At 42.6% G+C, this 17251-nt stretch overlaps 1 protein-coding gene across 2 annotated transcripts in view; it reads left to right on the top strand.

Annotated features, from left to right (window-relative positions):
- Nucleotides 1–5441: 5441 nt before the first annotated feature.
- CNPY1 (canopy FGF signaling regulator 1) overlaps nucleotides 5442–17251 on the top strand; it is a 511443-nt gene continuing 499633 nt past the window's right edge. The window contains exon 1 of one of the 2 annotated variants that reach the window (XM_078663253.1): nucleotides 5442–5726. In XM_078663253.1, the coding sequence (XP_078519379.1) occupies nucleotides 5718–5726 (9 nt within the window). In that variant the 5' untranslated portion in view covers nucleotides 5442–5717. The remainder of the gene's footprint in view (nucleotides 5727–17251) is intronic. The other variant, XM_078663256.1, reaches the window with a different exon arrangement.

Here is a 17251-nt window from a genome sequence, read left to right as displayed (position 1 = left end):
ACGCCATCTAGGAAGCCATTCTGGAGTCTATCTGATCTGGCACGGTAGGCTCAAGTGAGGATTGTATATCATCAAACTGCTAGCATAGAAAAATATTTAAATTTGGTGAGCATCCAGGCATGCCAGAAAGCCATTGACTTTCACGAAGTCAAAGAAGCAACTAATAATGATGAGTACCTGAAGTCTGCTGTCATGGAGATAGGCTTTGCCTTCACACTGTGTTAAGTTAGCATGAGTTTATAAGAAGTTTAAACGCCATTTTTCCTTTCTGCTGCTTCTGCACACGACACATATTGTTATTAATGCGTTGAGCCTAGTAGAATATTTTGCTTCACACGAGAATAATATGTTTTCCTATTGTATCAGCTTTGCTTGGTAAGCTATGTCTGAACAATGAGTGCCGAGGCCTTCAATGTTATTTCAACACAGTGGTTGTTGTTCGGTCTGATCAGCGCACGTCCTAGACATAACACATATGCAGCTGTGGCCAACTCTGGTTTTGGCGCGTTTAATATTGCACTGCACAGAGCATGCCAACACACTTGATGAATATCCGCATGCAGGGAGCTGGTGTAGAAGATGATGTGATCCCTTTCTACTAAGACCAGAGGTATGGGGCCGCCCTTCTAAAACCCAAAGAGACCTTCTGTAGATATAATATAATATACTAGCAAGGGAGGGTAAGACTGAGGTGCTATTTAGACTTCTTCCCTTTAGCATTTTAACATGCTTTCACCCTTTGTATTTTATGGAATAGTAACTATGCTGATAACCTTGTTGCTTATAATATGTTTGCTTGTATTAGCTAAGATACTGCGCCTGAGAACACGGCATTAGAAATAAATATTTCAAACTTGCAGGTGTCTTCATTTACTCCTCGTTCTGGACTGGTATGTTAGTATAACGAAAGAGTGTTCATGTGTTCCACGTTACCTGAGGTGTTCTAAGTTCATGTTCTGGGTTGTCTAATCATTGGGGGTATGGAAGAACCAATGAGACACTGATTGCTAGTCTGGTTGGGGATTTTGGCTACTAAGGTGAGTTTTGGCACACCCTAATTCACTGAGGTTCCAAGTCTCTATGCACAGTTCTGTGTAGGAGCAGAATCCCTGTGACACTGTCATAGCAGCTTCCAGATCCAATTTCTGGAAGAACTTCATAGAAATGTGAGTCAAATCATGAGAGACCTGGGTGATGGCATTGTTTTAAGGGGGTTACAGCATTGTGATACCCAGTTACCTGACAGAGAGAATGGTACTTTAAAGAATGGTGAAAACGAAGGCAATGCTATGTGAATAAGTGTGTTTCCGTGGACTAGATAAGAAGACTAAGGATCTTTGCAATGGGTGTCAGCTCTGCACGCCCACGAAGGAGGAGTGTACTAAATCCTAGGCTGATGTGAGTGCTTACTTTTACACTCTGCCAGATGATGGCCAATAATTGTGTGTTCGAATAGATTCCTCCACCAAGTATCATGTGCTAACATCAGTGACATCCACAGCTTTTTATGCAATCAAACAAAGCTAGAGAAAGAGCAGGCCACACATTGACTCCTGGGAACCCTGAAGATAGACAATGGTCACCATTCATGGCTATGTGTTCCAATAATATGCATGAAGTTTCAACCCTAAACATCAAATAATCACTCTTGACTATGCCACCTGACAATGGGGAAGTTGAGAACTTCAGTTTACCATGAATAAGGCCCTGGTGATTAGTGTTGAGCATCAGGAGGATGAGATCAAGTGCACTTCAGCACTGATTTTGTTTGGAAGGGCAGTTCGAAATGCACTACCCATTTTTCTGACAAAGACCCTGACAACATCTGTGATGAAAGACACTGAAGGTTGATGACAATTCACCAATGAAAGTGCCATTCGCAGCCAAGGCAGGAGACAACCTCTGATGGCCATAGGAGATTGAGTACTAGTTACAGATCGTTACTGTAGTTGGAAGTTAAGGATGCTGTTTGAATGTGTGATCCTTAGAGGACATTTGATGCCAATGACACAATGATCAAGGCAGAAAGAAATGGCAAAAGAGAAGCAAGGAATAGATACTGATGTTCAAAAATGCTTCTCAATTACTTTTATGGGAACTCTGGCATCCCGTCAGGCAAGAATGACACTTTTGCTAGAATGAAGGGGAGGCTCAATGGAAATGGTCTCACTCCTTCTGCCCCAGGCTCTTTTGGTTGGTGGAACTGAGTGGCAGGGTGGTTATGGAGTTGATGTCTGCGTGGTGAGTGGTTTCGCTGGAGAGTTGGGTTGGGTGCAAAGAAGGGGTTTCTGTCTCTTGACCTCCCCTATGCACCTAGCATGTTGTATGAGGCCCAGTGTAGTGGAGGTAGGTCAAACGTCAGACACTTAGGTGTGGATTTCTTTGAGACAAAAGGATGATTGAAAGGATGGCTGGGTTTCTGGACCAGTGAGCCAGCTCTCGGTGGGAGTGAGCCATTAGGCTTGAAAAACAGAATAGACGAACGCTGGATAAAAAGGGTGAGCAAGTGTAGAGACAAAGGTGGAACTGTTAGTTGTTTGTTAACAGTTTTTTGATGTTAGAGGAAAAGACATGGGGGAATATTTACAATATAATGACGCAGTGCAGTGCTGAAATCCATCTTGCTGTGCTGAGCTACATTATTAGGAAAGAGCAGGGATGCATTGTATTTACCACAATACGACACATCCCTGTGCTTTCCTCTGTGCTGGTGCACAATAGGCTGTTCAACGCCAATGGAGGCCCCCTTGCACCATGGTGCAAGTGTGCCTGCATTGCAGGGATAATTGTGTTTGTGCAGGAAGGGACACCTCCAGCGCAAAAACAATCATTGATGGTTGTTCCTCCTTCGATGTGTGCTGCAGACTACAGCACACAGAGAAAGAGGAATAAACTAGGAGAAATAAAGGTATTTCTCATTGTTGCGCCACCTTTACTCCTCCCCTGGGGAGGCGTTAGGATCTGACATATTCCCAGATTTACAAAACCTTGTAAATCTGGGAATGTGTCAAAATCCTGGGGTGTTGCGTGGGAACACCCACAGCAACACCCATGCAACGCCCCTTTCACACAGCGTAATATGTGAAAGAGGGCCATATTTACAAGGCAATGAAAAGCCACACATGGTGACTTGTAAATAAGTGACACTCTGGTGGTACAAGGGGCTTTTAAATATGCTAAGTTTATTGTATTAGGGAGTCATGATTTGGACTGTCCATAAGGCGATATACCAAGCACAGGTATGTTTTGGTTCGCAATGTGGCCTGTATGCATTAAAGCAAACCTTTGCATACTTTATTAGTTTCTGTCATGCTTGTGTCATCCAGCCCCACTGGGTGAGTGGGATGATTCAAGACACATATTGACCTGGAGGAGAAAAGTAAACAGTAAAGGCAAAGCTTACTTCATTACTATTGTTAGGAGTGATGTGCTGAGTCTCACAACACCTGGTTGTGATAGAACACGTATCCCCCCCACCTGGAGGTTGTTTACCTACATACATCACATGGCCAGGGTGGACCTTCACTGCCTGGACCATGAAGCGCAGAGGTTACAGTTTGTTTGTAAAAATGTTACTTTATAACAGACAGACAATATTTTTTACAAATTTCTGAAAAAAACTGAAATTTTAAAAAAGCATTAAAAAAGAATACAGCCAAAAGTTGAATTTTTGACAGATAGACTCTGCGGTCACAGACCCACCATGGAAAGAAAAATATGAAACATTGTGATTGCTTTTTTCTGTAAAGCTTTAAAGGGAATTATAGCACAGGTACCCCATATGTGGCTACATATGGAGTACAGACATGCTATTGAAAGCTCGAGCCAGGCTCAAGTCAGATATCTTGCTCTGGTCAGCTCAAAGCGCTATCTTACTCTCAAACTGAAAACGAGCCGAGCTTTCATGTGGCTGCTGCCTACCACCCATTCTCTAATGTAATGCACCAAGTGCTATGGAAAAAACATGAATCTTTAATCTAAAATAAGAGAAAGAGATATTTATCTTGTGGCAGAATGACACAATGTGAAATGAGAAGACCTGCGATTTTCCCAGTTTTCCCAGCTTCTAGTCAAAGAATTTATTTTAATGCGTCTCCTTTTTAGGTCTCGCTATCACATGGACTCTTGCTTCTAAGATATATTGTGCTCTTCAGAGAGCTAGAAGCCTGCTCTTTGCTAACAATTTGTGGCCTTCATTGCTGCCTTCTAATTGGGCTGTGTGTGCCAGCTTCACTTTCTTTTCTTTCAGCTTGAGCATGGACCAAGCTTCATGTGGATTAGGGTCCTTCCACTGCTGCCTCTGTGAGTGAGGTATCAATATTTTATTTTCTTGCTTCTTCCCTTATGCTTGTGTTGGATCTTCCCCTCCTACCCCCGTTCGTGTGGCTTCTTCTTGTTCCACTCCCATCTCCGAGGTCCTTCTTCCCCTTCCACCCTGTTCCGTGTTGGTTCTACCCCTCCCACCCCATCTGTGTTGCTTCTTCCTCTCTCACCTCATATGTGTTGTTTCTTCCCCTCCCACTGCAGTCTGTGTTGCTGCTTCTCCTCCCACATCCAGTCCGTGTTGCTTCTTCCCATTCCACCCAACCGCCATAAGGGAAACAAAGCTCTATAACATGGGCAGCGCTTGCCACTTCATATCGCTTTTATTTTTTTACTTAAACAACCCGTTGTCTCCCACCTGCCCTCCTGTTGGCCACCGCTACCCGGTTGGCGAAGCCAATAACTTGCCCATAGACAAACCTATTGGCTTTGCCAATGCTTGTTTATTTTTGCTTTTGAGAGCACTTTCAAATATGTGAGTTCAGGGTGCGTGTCTCTACTAGCACCTCTCTTGTGTCTGTTTAAACAGAATATAATGTTGATCCACGTAATATAGGTTGCACGTGACAACTGAGTTGCCTACTAATCCACTAATGGCATTGTTGTCATTGCTGGTGAGGGGGCCAATAATATTTTAAAGTACGTGTTTAAAAACTGTAGCTATTAACAAATACCTCTTGTGATATTATCTGAGATACTAAGTAAGTTGAAACGTTTCTGCATGTTAAAGAAATACTTGTATTTTTTATTGCTCGTGGTGATATTATCTGAGATACTAAGTAAGTTGAAAAATGTCTGCGTGTTAAAGAAATACTTTTATTTTTTATTTTGAAGAGTCTTCTTGATCAAATGTGTATGTGATGCTCGTTGCACAGCCATGTGCCAAGGTGCCAAACATGTTCAGGGCTCGGCTCAAGCATGGGCTCTTAGAGCCGGGCCAGACCTTCTGCTCGGCTGGCTTGGCTCTTCCTGTTAATTCGTTGGCTCACCGGCCTCATCCGTAGCCGAGCTATGGCTGTGCTAAAAAGTGACTTTCAATTCCAAAGTCCATTTAATTTCGAGAGCATCTGTAGCGTTCACACGGGGCGGAAGCAGGAAGGGTCCGCCTTTTAAACTTTCCATTGGTTACTTTTCTGTTACCCTAGAGTCTTTGCTCTAATTGGCTCCCGTCGTTGACAGACAAGCAGGGAACTCGTTCACCTTGTGATCGTGGCACGGCTGGAGGACACCACGTAAATAGCCCACCTTCGTTTGCAACACCTACAGGTCTCTCCTGGACTCGTTTAAAAAAAGATATGGATATATAAGTAGATAGGGGGAAAAGACCTCTCTGTACTGCCCAGCTGCACTCGAGTAAAGAAGGTTTTTACACAGACACTTGTTGCGAGTTGGGGATGGAACAGGTAAGATTCCAGTTCTACTTGTTAGGGCTGACGGGTTTCATATTACAACAGGTTTAGCAAAGATGCTACATAGCTGGTGTTTCTGCTCGTCGAACAACTAACAATAATGACTCATTCGGGGCGTGAAAAACTCTAATGTGTTAAACTGTTGATGATGTTTTACTAACACCCACCTGCAGTAGTCTTCGGGAACATCCGTAGAGTCTGTGTTTGCAATATTTATATATTGGACTTGCTGCAGGTAAAAAGTGTGGCTTTTATGTTGAATATTCTGACAGTAGTTCACCTTAGACAATGTACAGGATAGGCGTTCGTTGCTCTTTGTATTTAATTTAGGAAAACAAATAAGTATAATGTTGTGGATACTGAAACAATATTTGTTATTTCTAGCCACAGAAAAGTTAGGGCACTCACATTCAGACGTTTGTGTGCACACCATCATAAAAGGGGCTGGCCTGACGGTGTACACTGCCGACATGTGTGTTTTTCATCTATCTCAATTAGAATAAATGTATTAGGGTACCATCACAATGTACTTACAAGAATACACAGGACTTTATCGGTGTACAAAACACCACACAAAACTTATTATGACAAAAAACTATAGTGGGCACTTACTCAAGCGATAGGGGCAGGACCCTCACTGATTTGAATCTGGGCACGAGTAACTGAGTTACTGTAACTCAGGCTTTTCTCAAGCCAAGGACGAGAACAAAAATGCAATCAACATTGATCACAATAACGTCCATATCTATACATCACATTAAAGTGCAGCCTGTACGAAGTACATGTCTGAACTCATCAATAAACACAGTCACCAAGCAATGCTGCATGGCACCTTAACATTTGAATAGCAAGGCTTAAGTTTGATTAAAGTTCAAACCCTAATGATTGTTTCACTATATTCTTTTTTAGCTGTACTAAACTCATTTGTCTTCATTGCCCCATGGGAATCCTATCATAGCCTATCTATTTTTCATTTTAAGTCAATGTAAGTTTTTTTTTTATTAAAAAAAGTCTTAAGTCTATGTACACTGGATGGTGTTAAAAAGAGTCTAACATTTTCCGGGTAGGTAAAACCTATTTTGTGGTGAACTATTGGGCCTGATGTATTAATGTTTTCCCATTCTGTGTCTACGGGCAAATACGACGATTCATAAGGGTCGTTTTTCATGGCTAGCTTCATTTGCATGAGTGAAGTGTTCATTATCCTTTTTGGGTGCCATTTTATGTATTCTAACCAGGTTTATTTTAGTGTGTCACACATTGTTTACGGACTTAGTAAAAACGTTAATCACACTTAGATGGGTTTGGGAAGCACGGCGGTTAAAGAAAACTAACCTATTTAAAAAAATAAAACATTTTTTATTGATGGGAGAGTGCTAAGTTAAAGCCCACAAAGGCATAAACCCACAATCTATACTCCTTAAAGTAGATATGCAGTATATTAATTAAGGTTCCAGCATTATTTATTGATCTGTGCATTTATCGATTGCTGGGCTACATCAGGCACAGCAGCATATATTTTGGGGACCCTGGTCTTCACAATTTACCACAACTTCAAATAGCAGCAATGTGTATTAATATTGTTAGGGGCAGTGGTACACTATGTTGAGATTTTATAACACAATACATTTTGTTGTTTTTGCTCCTGTTAGCTACTCACACTGCCTGTGATAGCGGGTTTCACATCGGTCCTAGAAGATAAATGGAGGCGAGGAAGATAAGATGTTACAAATGCTACAACACAATACAACTGTGCTCTAATGTGTACTGCGTGAAAAGAGCAATTTAGCTGTTAGTGTTAGTGATTGGTCGAGTAATTTTAGGTCAGGCTTGATGGCAGAGCTGTATGCATTATACAATGTTATCAATTATTTAATATATATATTTAATGGGAATTTTGCCCTTTCACATCATTTTGTCTTTTTGGTCAGTCAGTCAGTCAAAAACACTTTATTCGATTAATAAAAATCATAAAAGACACAAAATTTATGGGCTACAATATACAGTCCTAAAATCATACAGTAAAATCATACAGTACATCGACACTGAAATTGAATGGGGAGAAGACCGAGGTGATGGTGTTCGGCAGAAAGGAAGACATTTGGTCTATGGAGTGGTGGCCTGACTCGTTGGGTGCCTGCCCTAAACCTACCTCCTCGGCTAAAAATCTCGGTGTGATGATTGACCCCATTCTTGGTATGTGTCAACAGGTCAACAGGACGGTATCTACCTGTTGGGGTATAATCCACATCCTCAGGAAGATTAGGAACTACCTTTCTTTGCAGGCAAGAAGACAACTTGCTGTCGCCCTTTTGGGTTCTCGTCTGGACTACTGCAATGCGCTGTATGCTGGACTGAATAAGAGTCAGCTGCAGCGCTTGCAGGTAGTCCAGAATGCGGCAGCCAGATTTGTCCTCGATCTTCCCCGACGCTCTTCGGCCACGCTGACCAGGAAGCAACTTCACTGGCTTCCGATAAAGGAGCGGGTAGTCTTTAAGTCCATGTGTATGGTCTATAAGGCTCTGGCGAAAAGTAGCCCCACAGGCATTGGATCCATCCTGTCTTACTACAATCCTGGCAGGAACCTCCGCTCCTCCAACCATCTTCTTCTCCGCATCCCTCGCATTCGGAAAACTAGATGGGGCGGCAGGGCTTTTTCTTATTTGGCTCCAAAATGGTGGAACGATCTTCCATTAGAGCTAAGGTCCCTTCCCACCCTTCAGACCTTTAGAGCTGCCCTCAAAACACGCCTCTTTGTACAAGCGTATGAGTAGTTGCGCCCTGCTTTCTGATCCCTCTTGGTAGGCGCCTTGACACCTTCGGGTTTAGTTTGCGCGGTACAAGATGCATAATAAATAAATAAATATGATAAAATCACAGTATAAAAACACAGCTCATAAAAACGATCAATATAAAATCAGTCAAGGTTTCTTGCAGTAAAAAGTATCTTTGATCTGCGCCGCATGGCTGTCACCAATAAACTGGCCACACTAAACGTAATATAAGTACTTTTTAACAACTGTAAATATATCAGCGCGGGTCTAACTTGTGTAAATCCAGCATCTTTTAAAATTGGAAGCAGATATTTTTTCCGGATGTCATGGTAAAACCCACAGAACATAAGGAAATGCAGTGTGTCTTGACAAGAAAAATTATCACATTTGCATGGGCTTCTATGTTCGGGTTTGCCACAGGACGAAAAAAAACCCAAAGAGTACTGGATCAGATTAAATCTGAATCTTATCAGTAAAAATCTGTGAAAAGGGTTGGAAACAGTTCTTAAGTAAGGTTCCATTGAAGGCAAGGTTAATAGCATGAAATTCGCTCTAACCAAAGGTTTAGTTAATTCCCTCTCCTCACGATCCAATTGTACCATAACTAGAAAATTATGCTTAATCCAAGTTACATCCTCCTTGGTAATGTGAGTTGGCGATGTATAAAGCTCGGAACGCCCTAGACGTGAGAACGTCAAGCTGACGTATTCCAGCCAGGGTATTCTTTTAGCATAATCCATCGCTACGATATCCTTAAGGATCAGATGGTTTAATGTGATTTCCATGTTTAACCATGTTTTCTCCCAGCAAATCAGTGGGGCCACCTTCAATTGATCTATTACGTAGCCCAGGCCGGCCTCAGAGTGGGTTGAAAAGGTGGGGGCAGACTGAGGCACCGAGAGCAAGTGCCTCAGAAACCTATTTTCAACCACTTGGATCATGTCCTGGGCGACGTAACCCCACAATGCAGAACCATACAAAGCAATGGCCAAGCATTTCGAGGTATAAACTCTCAACAGGGCCCCCAGCCGTTTTGAGAAGCTCATTAGCGCTGTGGTGGACCTCGCCACAGAATTGCTTTTGTGCTAAATTTGGGGGCCCCAAGTACCTATGTCATCGAATAGGACCCCTAAATAACAAAAGGTATTTACCCTCGAAACGTCATCACCATTACAGAAAAAATGACTCAGATTTGAGTTTTTTACGCTGTTTCCCCACTACCATGTAATGTGATTTTTTGATATTCAATTTCAGATCCAATGATTCCATAAAGACTCCAAAGGATTCTAATAATCTCTGAGGCCCCACGCCCGTACGGGCTAAAAGAACGGCATTGTCCGCGTATAGGAGAACTGGGACGAAAGATTCACCTACAGGCGGCACGTCTGCCCTACAATTGCCCAAGAACTTTTCCAGGCCATTAATATAAATCGTGAAGAGGAGGGGGGCAAGGATACACCCTTGCCACACCCCCCTCTCTGACCTAAACTGGTTCGTGCATCTCCCGTCCTGGGTGACCCTCACGGGCGCTGACAGATCCTTATGTAAAGCCGCTAAAAAACTTACTAAGGAAGGGTCAATACCCATTTCCAGCAGGATCGACCAGAGCTTAGCCCGGTTTACAAAATCAAAGGCCGAGGAGAAGTCCATGAAGACCCGTCCTTAGACACCGTGTATTTACTAATTATAAGCTGGAGATTTAAGCACTGGTCGAGGGTACCCCTCTTCTCTCTAAAACCATATTGCAAATTAGATAGGACCCCACAACCATCTAAAGCTTCCCTGAGTTTGCAAAGTAACACCCTGCCCAAAATCTTGACTGCAGAGTCGATCAGGTAGATGGGTCTGTAGCAGGAGGGGTCCCCCCGCTGGCCCTTTTTAAAAATTGGGATAATGACTGAGGTTGCCCATGAAGGCATTAAAACCATTTGTCAAAATCCTAGCCCAAATTTTTGGAGAGGAGCTATATAGATCCGCTGGCACCCCATTGGGACCTGGGGCCTTGTTTTTAGATGATTCTTTTATTGCTTTCTCCACCTCCTTAGTGTCAAAAAGTAAGTGGGGCAGGGTCTGTTGCTCAGGAAATAAACTCGTTAAAGGACAAAAACCATCAAAGCCATAACTGTTGCTAAAATGGAGGAACCACTGTTCGTCACGGATGACTCAATCCAAGTCTGTACCATCCGTGGCTGAAAAAAGGGTGATTAATAGTAGCCCAGAACTTCCCACTGTCTCGAAGGACATCAATTGAGAGGAGATTATCCCAGGCTTCCCTTTTAATTTTGCTCTTCCGCCTAGGAATAGCAAGTTTGTAGGCCCTCCTTAGCTCAGCGATTAGAATCTTGTCCCTGGGTCTAGTTTTTAGTGCATGCCACAGGGCCCGATGTGCCCTAGAACAACTGGCATCGAACCATCTGACATGCTGCCTACGTCTAGGAGTGTTAGTGGTGGTCAGGTCCCTGGAGATCTGAGAACAGATTGCCTCAAAGGCACTGACCACCTCAGCTGAGGGAGGATTATTATTCAGGCAAGTGGCCAGGGGGCCATCAGTTTTTACCCAAAGTTCCTCTAAGAAAGTTGCCCGGACCACTTTTGCCCACTTAATCCTCCTCCCTGATCTTTCGGGATCAGTGAAGATCCATTCTGATAGGTGTAAGGCTTGGATGCCATGGCGTCACCCAGATCCAACTCCAGATACACCGGATTATGATCACTAAATATGGATAAGACCACCTCATAAGCGTGGACCCTGTTTAAGGCCCCCGTAGACAAAACAATTTAATCTATCACAGTCCCTGGATCAGTGCCCTTATATGTGGCAACCCTAACCTCCACCTCAAGGAGACCAGACTCAAACATATTGGTGTTAGCCAGGAATTCCTCTAGGGCCTCCCCATGCTTAGTTTCCTCAAAATGAGAAAACACCGCACACAATGGCCCATCATGTGCCTCATGGTCCCTAATGTGACAATCAGAACAACAGGCATGAACATTAAAATCGCCCATGACAGTGATCTCGAAACCAGTGTTTTCTTTTAGACTATACTCTAAAATAAAATTTTGCAGAGCAACTAAATGTTGATTGGAATCAACACAATCTCTGGAGTTATAAAAATGTATCAATAACATTTTCAGCGTGTGAGAGACAGACCATTTGACGATGAGGGAATTGGGCGAGCCAGACTCCAACAAAATAAAACTACCCTTCAGATGTAATGAGAAGAGAAGTATTAGACCGCCTTTTGCACGCCCCGCCACACCCTCGACAGCTGGTGCCGAAAAGCTGGTATAGCCATCCAAACTAAAATTAGTTGAGGGATCCCACGTTTCCTGCATGGCAATTATATCATGTTTAGATATGAAGTCAAGCCAAATCCGATCCGCCCTCTTTGCTCTAATACCGGCAACGTTCCAGCTAATGGTTTAACAACTGGCCACTGTGGCACTAATATCTCAGATGAGGATTGGGTCACTCACTTTAGTGCAATCTTTAAGAGTAATGAGCAACGGGCAGAAAATGCTTTTTTAATTCCAACTGAGAATTCTCTGTGCTTCTCAGTAAATGAGGTAGAAAGGGGTATTCAAGGACTAACCAGCAACAAGGCCCCAGGCCCGGACGGCTTACCACCGGACCTTTTTAAATCCAGTATCTCCTTTTGGGCCCCTGTTCTTACCGCCGTGGTAAACGCAGCCGTGATCGCGGGGTGCCCAGGGTCGTGGGGGTTATCAACCATAGTCCCCGTATTTAAAAAGGGCGATCGCAGTAGTCCGTCATGCTACAGGCCAATATCCTTAATTAATTCTGTAGCTAAAGTGGTAGGTGGCATAATCTTAAATAGGTTAACCACATGGGCAACTGAAAACAATATTATATCCCCCATACAATATGGCTTCAGACCAGGTCATTCGACAATTACACAATGTCTAAATCTATATTTGATTTTAAGTAAATATACCCTGGCCAAGCAAGGAACTATCCACATGGCCTTTATGGACTTAACATCCGCCTTCGACTGCGTGGACAGAGGCAAATTATGGGTTACCCTATTAAAGATGGGTGTAGAGAAGAATTTCATTAATCTCTTGGTTGACCTACACTCTGACACAAGAGCCAATGTTCGCTACACCCAAGATTTGAAAGTAACGGGGGAATTCAGAACAAACCGGGGGGTTCGACAGGGATGTATCTTGGCTCCATTCCTCTTCAACTTATATATCAATGAGTTGGAGGAGTACTTGCTAAAAACAGGAGCCGATTACCCCTATGTAGGCCGCAAGGGGGTCCCTGTGCTGCTTTACGCAGACGATGCTGTCCTTATCTCTAGTTTGTGAAAAAAAGGGAGTGTGGTCCTGGGATGCAGGGGAAGCTGGACCAGTTAAATGTGAGCAATAAAGAATTTGCTAGCCCCCACGAAAATGGTTAGATAAAGAATTTTTAAGAAAAGCACAAACAAAGAAATTCTTCTGCTTGTGCAGGTATTTTATTTAAACCTGTTTCAATTTTTTTATCAAATTTGTTTTTTCATGGAAGAGAAAGGTACTTATGAACCACATTTATACATCTTTACAACAATTAACCGACAAACATATATACAAATATAAACAATTATTGCACAATCTTCTTTTACAAAAAGCTACGTATTCACAAATATTGATTCTTTGTGAAGTATTTCTCACTTGTGATTACCAGAAAATGAAAACAAGAAAAAGCAACCCGATTATTACAAGGGGAAGATCAAAAACAATTAGTAATGTGATCAGAAATGAATTCCTGTTCCCTTTCTTTAAGTGCCGACGCGTTTCGAATCTGAAGGTGAATGACAGATTCTCATCAGGGCGCTTTCATTGGGGGTAATCTTAATCTATGGGCAACGCGGTCCCGCGGGTCCAATGTATGTAACGAAGCTTATGACTCCTTGGGTCCTTTTGCTGTAACTGTGGACCTCTATTGGTGTCGGACACGTGGAGGTTTCTTTTTTCGAATTTCTGAGTTTTGTTAGAGATGTCCTCCGTACTCGCACTGGGATTTCACACTCCTGCGCTGTTTTCTTTTGCTGCACAGAGAGTTATTATTCTTCGCGGGCCTCGTATATTTATGCTGTGTTGATATCACCGGTTAGGACCGTGATCCAGCATCCTTCGCGGTACAGTCAGCAGCGTTTTACTTCGCGCTGTACATCTTCTACTCAGTATGGATTCCTATCGTTGTAGACCATCAACCAATACCGTCAACCGTGACGGTATTGGTTGATGGTCTACAACGATAGGAATCCATACTGAGTAGAAGATGTACAGCGCGAAGTAAAACGCTGCTGACTGTACCGCGAAGGATGCTGGATCACGGTCCTAACCGGTGATATCAACACAGCATAAATATACGAGGCCCGCGAAGAATAATAACTCTCTGTGCAGCAAAAGAAAACAGCGCAGGAGTGTGAAATCCCAGTGCGAGCACGGAGGACATCTCTAACAAAACTCAGAAATTCGAAAAAAGAAACCTCCACGTGTCCGACACCAATAGAGGTCCACAGTTACAGCAAAAGGACCCAAGGAGTCATAAGCTTCGTTACATACATTGGACCCGCGGGACCGCGTTGCCTATAGATTAAGATTACCCCCAATGAAAGCGCCCTGATGAGAATCTGTCATTCACCTTCAGATTCGAAACGCGTCGGCACTTAAAGAAAGGGAACAGGAATTCATTTCTGATCACATTACTAATTGTTTTTGATCTTCCCCTTGTAATAATCGGGTTGCTTTTTCTTGTTTTCATTTTCTGGTAATCACAAGTGAGAAATACTTCACAAAGAATCAATATTTGTGAATACGTAGCTTTTTGTAAAAGAAGATTGTGCGATAATTGTTTATATTTGTATATATGTTTGTCGGTTAATTGTTGTAAAGATGTATAAATGTGGTTCATAAGTACCTTTCTCTTCCATGAAAAAACAAATTTGATAAAAAAATTGAAACAGGTTTAAATAAAATACCTGCACAAGCAGAAGAATTTCTTTGTTTGTGCTTTTCTTAAAAATTCTTTATCTAACCATTTTCGTGGGGGCTAGCAAATTCTTTATTGCTCACGTCCTTATCTCTAGGACAGCTAATGGTCTCCAGAAACTTTTAAAATCTTTTTTTGACTTCATGGAGTCCCGAGGCCTAAGTATTAATAACTCTAAGTCCTATGTTTTGAAAACAGGCCAGGGCTCTCGAAACACCAATTCTTTTAGTATAAATGGGGAAAAAATCCCTACCACTAAGACCTTTTCATACCTCGGGGTCCTCCTTGATCATAAGCTATCCTGGGGCCCCGCCGTTTGCAAAAAGAAGGGCGAGGTAACACGTGTCAATGCGGCTATACTTGGCTTTGCGAAAAAAATTGGCAATAGCCCGGCGGCCGCTTTACTTAAATTATATCAGGCAAAACGTGTTGCCGTCGCTTGCTATGGAAGTGAGCTCTGGGGCTATAGCAAGATGAGGGACCTGGAGGTCACAGAAAATAACTTTTTGAAGAAAATATTGAGGCTGCCAAGGGGAACTGGAAATTTTTCGGTACACGAGGAGCTGGGTGTACCTTATCTGAGTGATAGAATAGCAGCGAACCCCGTATTGTGCTGGCTGAATTGCTGGCTCAACAATGATATACCCCTCACTCACGAAATATTAAAAGAAGCCTTAACATTGGATGGAAGGTTCAAGGTCCCGTGGCTGAAGTATATAAATGATTGCCTGACTGCAATTGGCCGGCCTGATTTGTTTTTAACCCCAAACTCTATCACCAAATCTGATGTCATTTTTGTAAAAAATGCTATGATGACAATAAGGTATACTGCCAGGGAAGAGGTTGAGTTGCAGAAGGACAGTGTTAGGAAACACGCTTTACTTAAAACCTGTCCACAAATGGAACCATACCTATCATGGTCTATGACTGGCTATGAACGTTATTTGTTAACAAGGTTCCGTTTTGATCTGTTTCATCTCCTACTGGCGGTACCAATCGGGGGGAGGTGTTGCCAGCTTGCGGCTGCGACGGAAAGTCTCCGCAAGACCTGGCACACTTTTTATTCATTTGTCCTTATTACATAACACCCCGGAGGCTATATTTAAAGCCATGCCTTAAAAAACTCAATTTTGCACAGATAAAACCAGCACTTTATTACCTCCAATTATTGAAATGCGATTGCACTTTATTTGTTTGTAATTTCCTGAAACTGGCAATTACCTTCAGGAAAAGCATGGAGGGATAATTATGCTGTTAATGCTCTTAGGTAGTTTTAACCTTTTTTATTCCATTGTACAGAAATTATTTATATATTTTTAAAAAATGTTTATGCTGCCCGCTGCTTCTGTCTTTTACATTGTCTAAAGAAACTTATGTATTATAAATGAAATATCCGGAATGCTTTTTAACTGTTTGTTGATGAACTGTGCTTTTATGACTGTAATGTTTACAATCGAATAAAGATACTTGACTTGAACTGGCCACTGTGTCAGTAGTGGGGGCACTAAGAGGGATTGGCTGATCCAATGCAGCCAGTCAATCATTGGTCTCCAGGTCCGTCAGTGGGCTAAAACGGTTGGTCAAGGTCTATCTAGGCTTTTTGGTGTATCATTCCGCCTTCCAGGAAGTGTTTCCATTTGAAAGCATAGCGGATTATTTTACTTTTGAAAAGTACACTCAATTATCACGTTGTTTTTCACATTCAGTTCTTCACAAGCTACAGGTGTTCTATACAGAAAGCAATCCTTTTTTGCTTTCTTTGCCGAATACTGGCAAAGCTAATAGAGCAGGCTTTAATGTGGTCTTTCATGTGATAAACCACATTTGTGTATGCAAACAGTATTTGTCAATGCCTTTGTTTAGAAGCATTGCCACATTAAAGCCAGGGCTATTGGTTTGCCAATGCTTGTTTTGAATATTGGGCACAGAATAATAGTCCACCAAGAAACTCGTTCTGAGTGGCACAGTAAATCGGAAATTGACTCAAACAGGTTTTTACACCAATTTCTACATTAAAAGTTGTAAAAATGTGCAGCACAACTACAGATTTTCCTAAGATAAACTGGTACAATTTCCAAGAGGAAAGTTGGTTAAAAGGGAAGAAATATCTGTGGTTATCTAGTGTGCACTCTAAGGTACACAGGTTATCCCTCATTCTGAGAATGAAAAATCAGAATGGGGAAATTAATCCACATCACGAAAAAACGGACTATGTTGTATACATGTTTCCCAGGGTGGTGTAACCTCATCTAAATTCTCAGAGACTGAGGGCCCATGAGTATGACATAATACCCATGGCGATACAAAAGGGGATGATGGACGGAGCGTTTGAGCAAATCAAACACTCACCCCCAGTCAACTGATCTGGGTTTAATCCATCACCATTCTTTAGCCCACTCAGCCACCCCATTTCAGACATGGCTATATGCAAATCAGTCTGACCCTGTGCCTCATGGGAACAGTCCAGCCCGAACTGCCAAGCCATGTCTTCCATGGACCGGAAACAAGCATCCTGGGACCGGTTTCGGATTCATAATCCTCATCAGCCAGGCTATCTTGAATCCAGTGGCCAAGTGAGCAACGGACTCACGTCTGAGCAAACCCTCACAGGGTCAGACTGATTTGCATATGGCCATGTCTGAACTGGGGTGGCTGAGTGAGCTAAAAAATGGTGATGGATTAAAACCAGATCAGTTGACTGGGGGTGAGTGTTTGATTTGCTCAAACGCTCCGTCCATCATCCC

Source organism: Lissotriton helveticus, chromosome 10, assembly GCF_964261635.1.
Source record: "Lissotriton helveticus chromosome 10, aLisHel1.1, whole genome shotgun sequence".
Taxonomy (NCBI): domain Eukaryota; kingdom Metazoa; phylum Chordata; class Amphibia; order Caudata; family Salamandridae; genus Lissotriton; species Lissotriton helveticus.
This window is presented reverse-complemented; position numbering and strand designations above follow the sequence as displayed.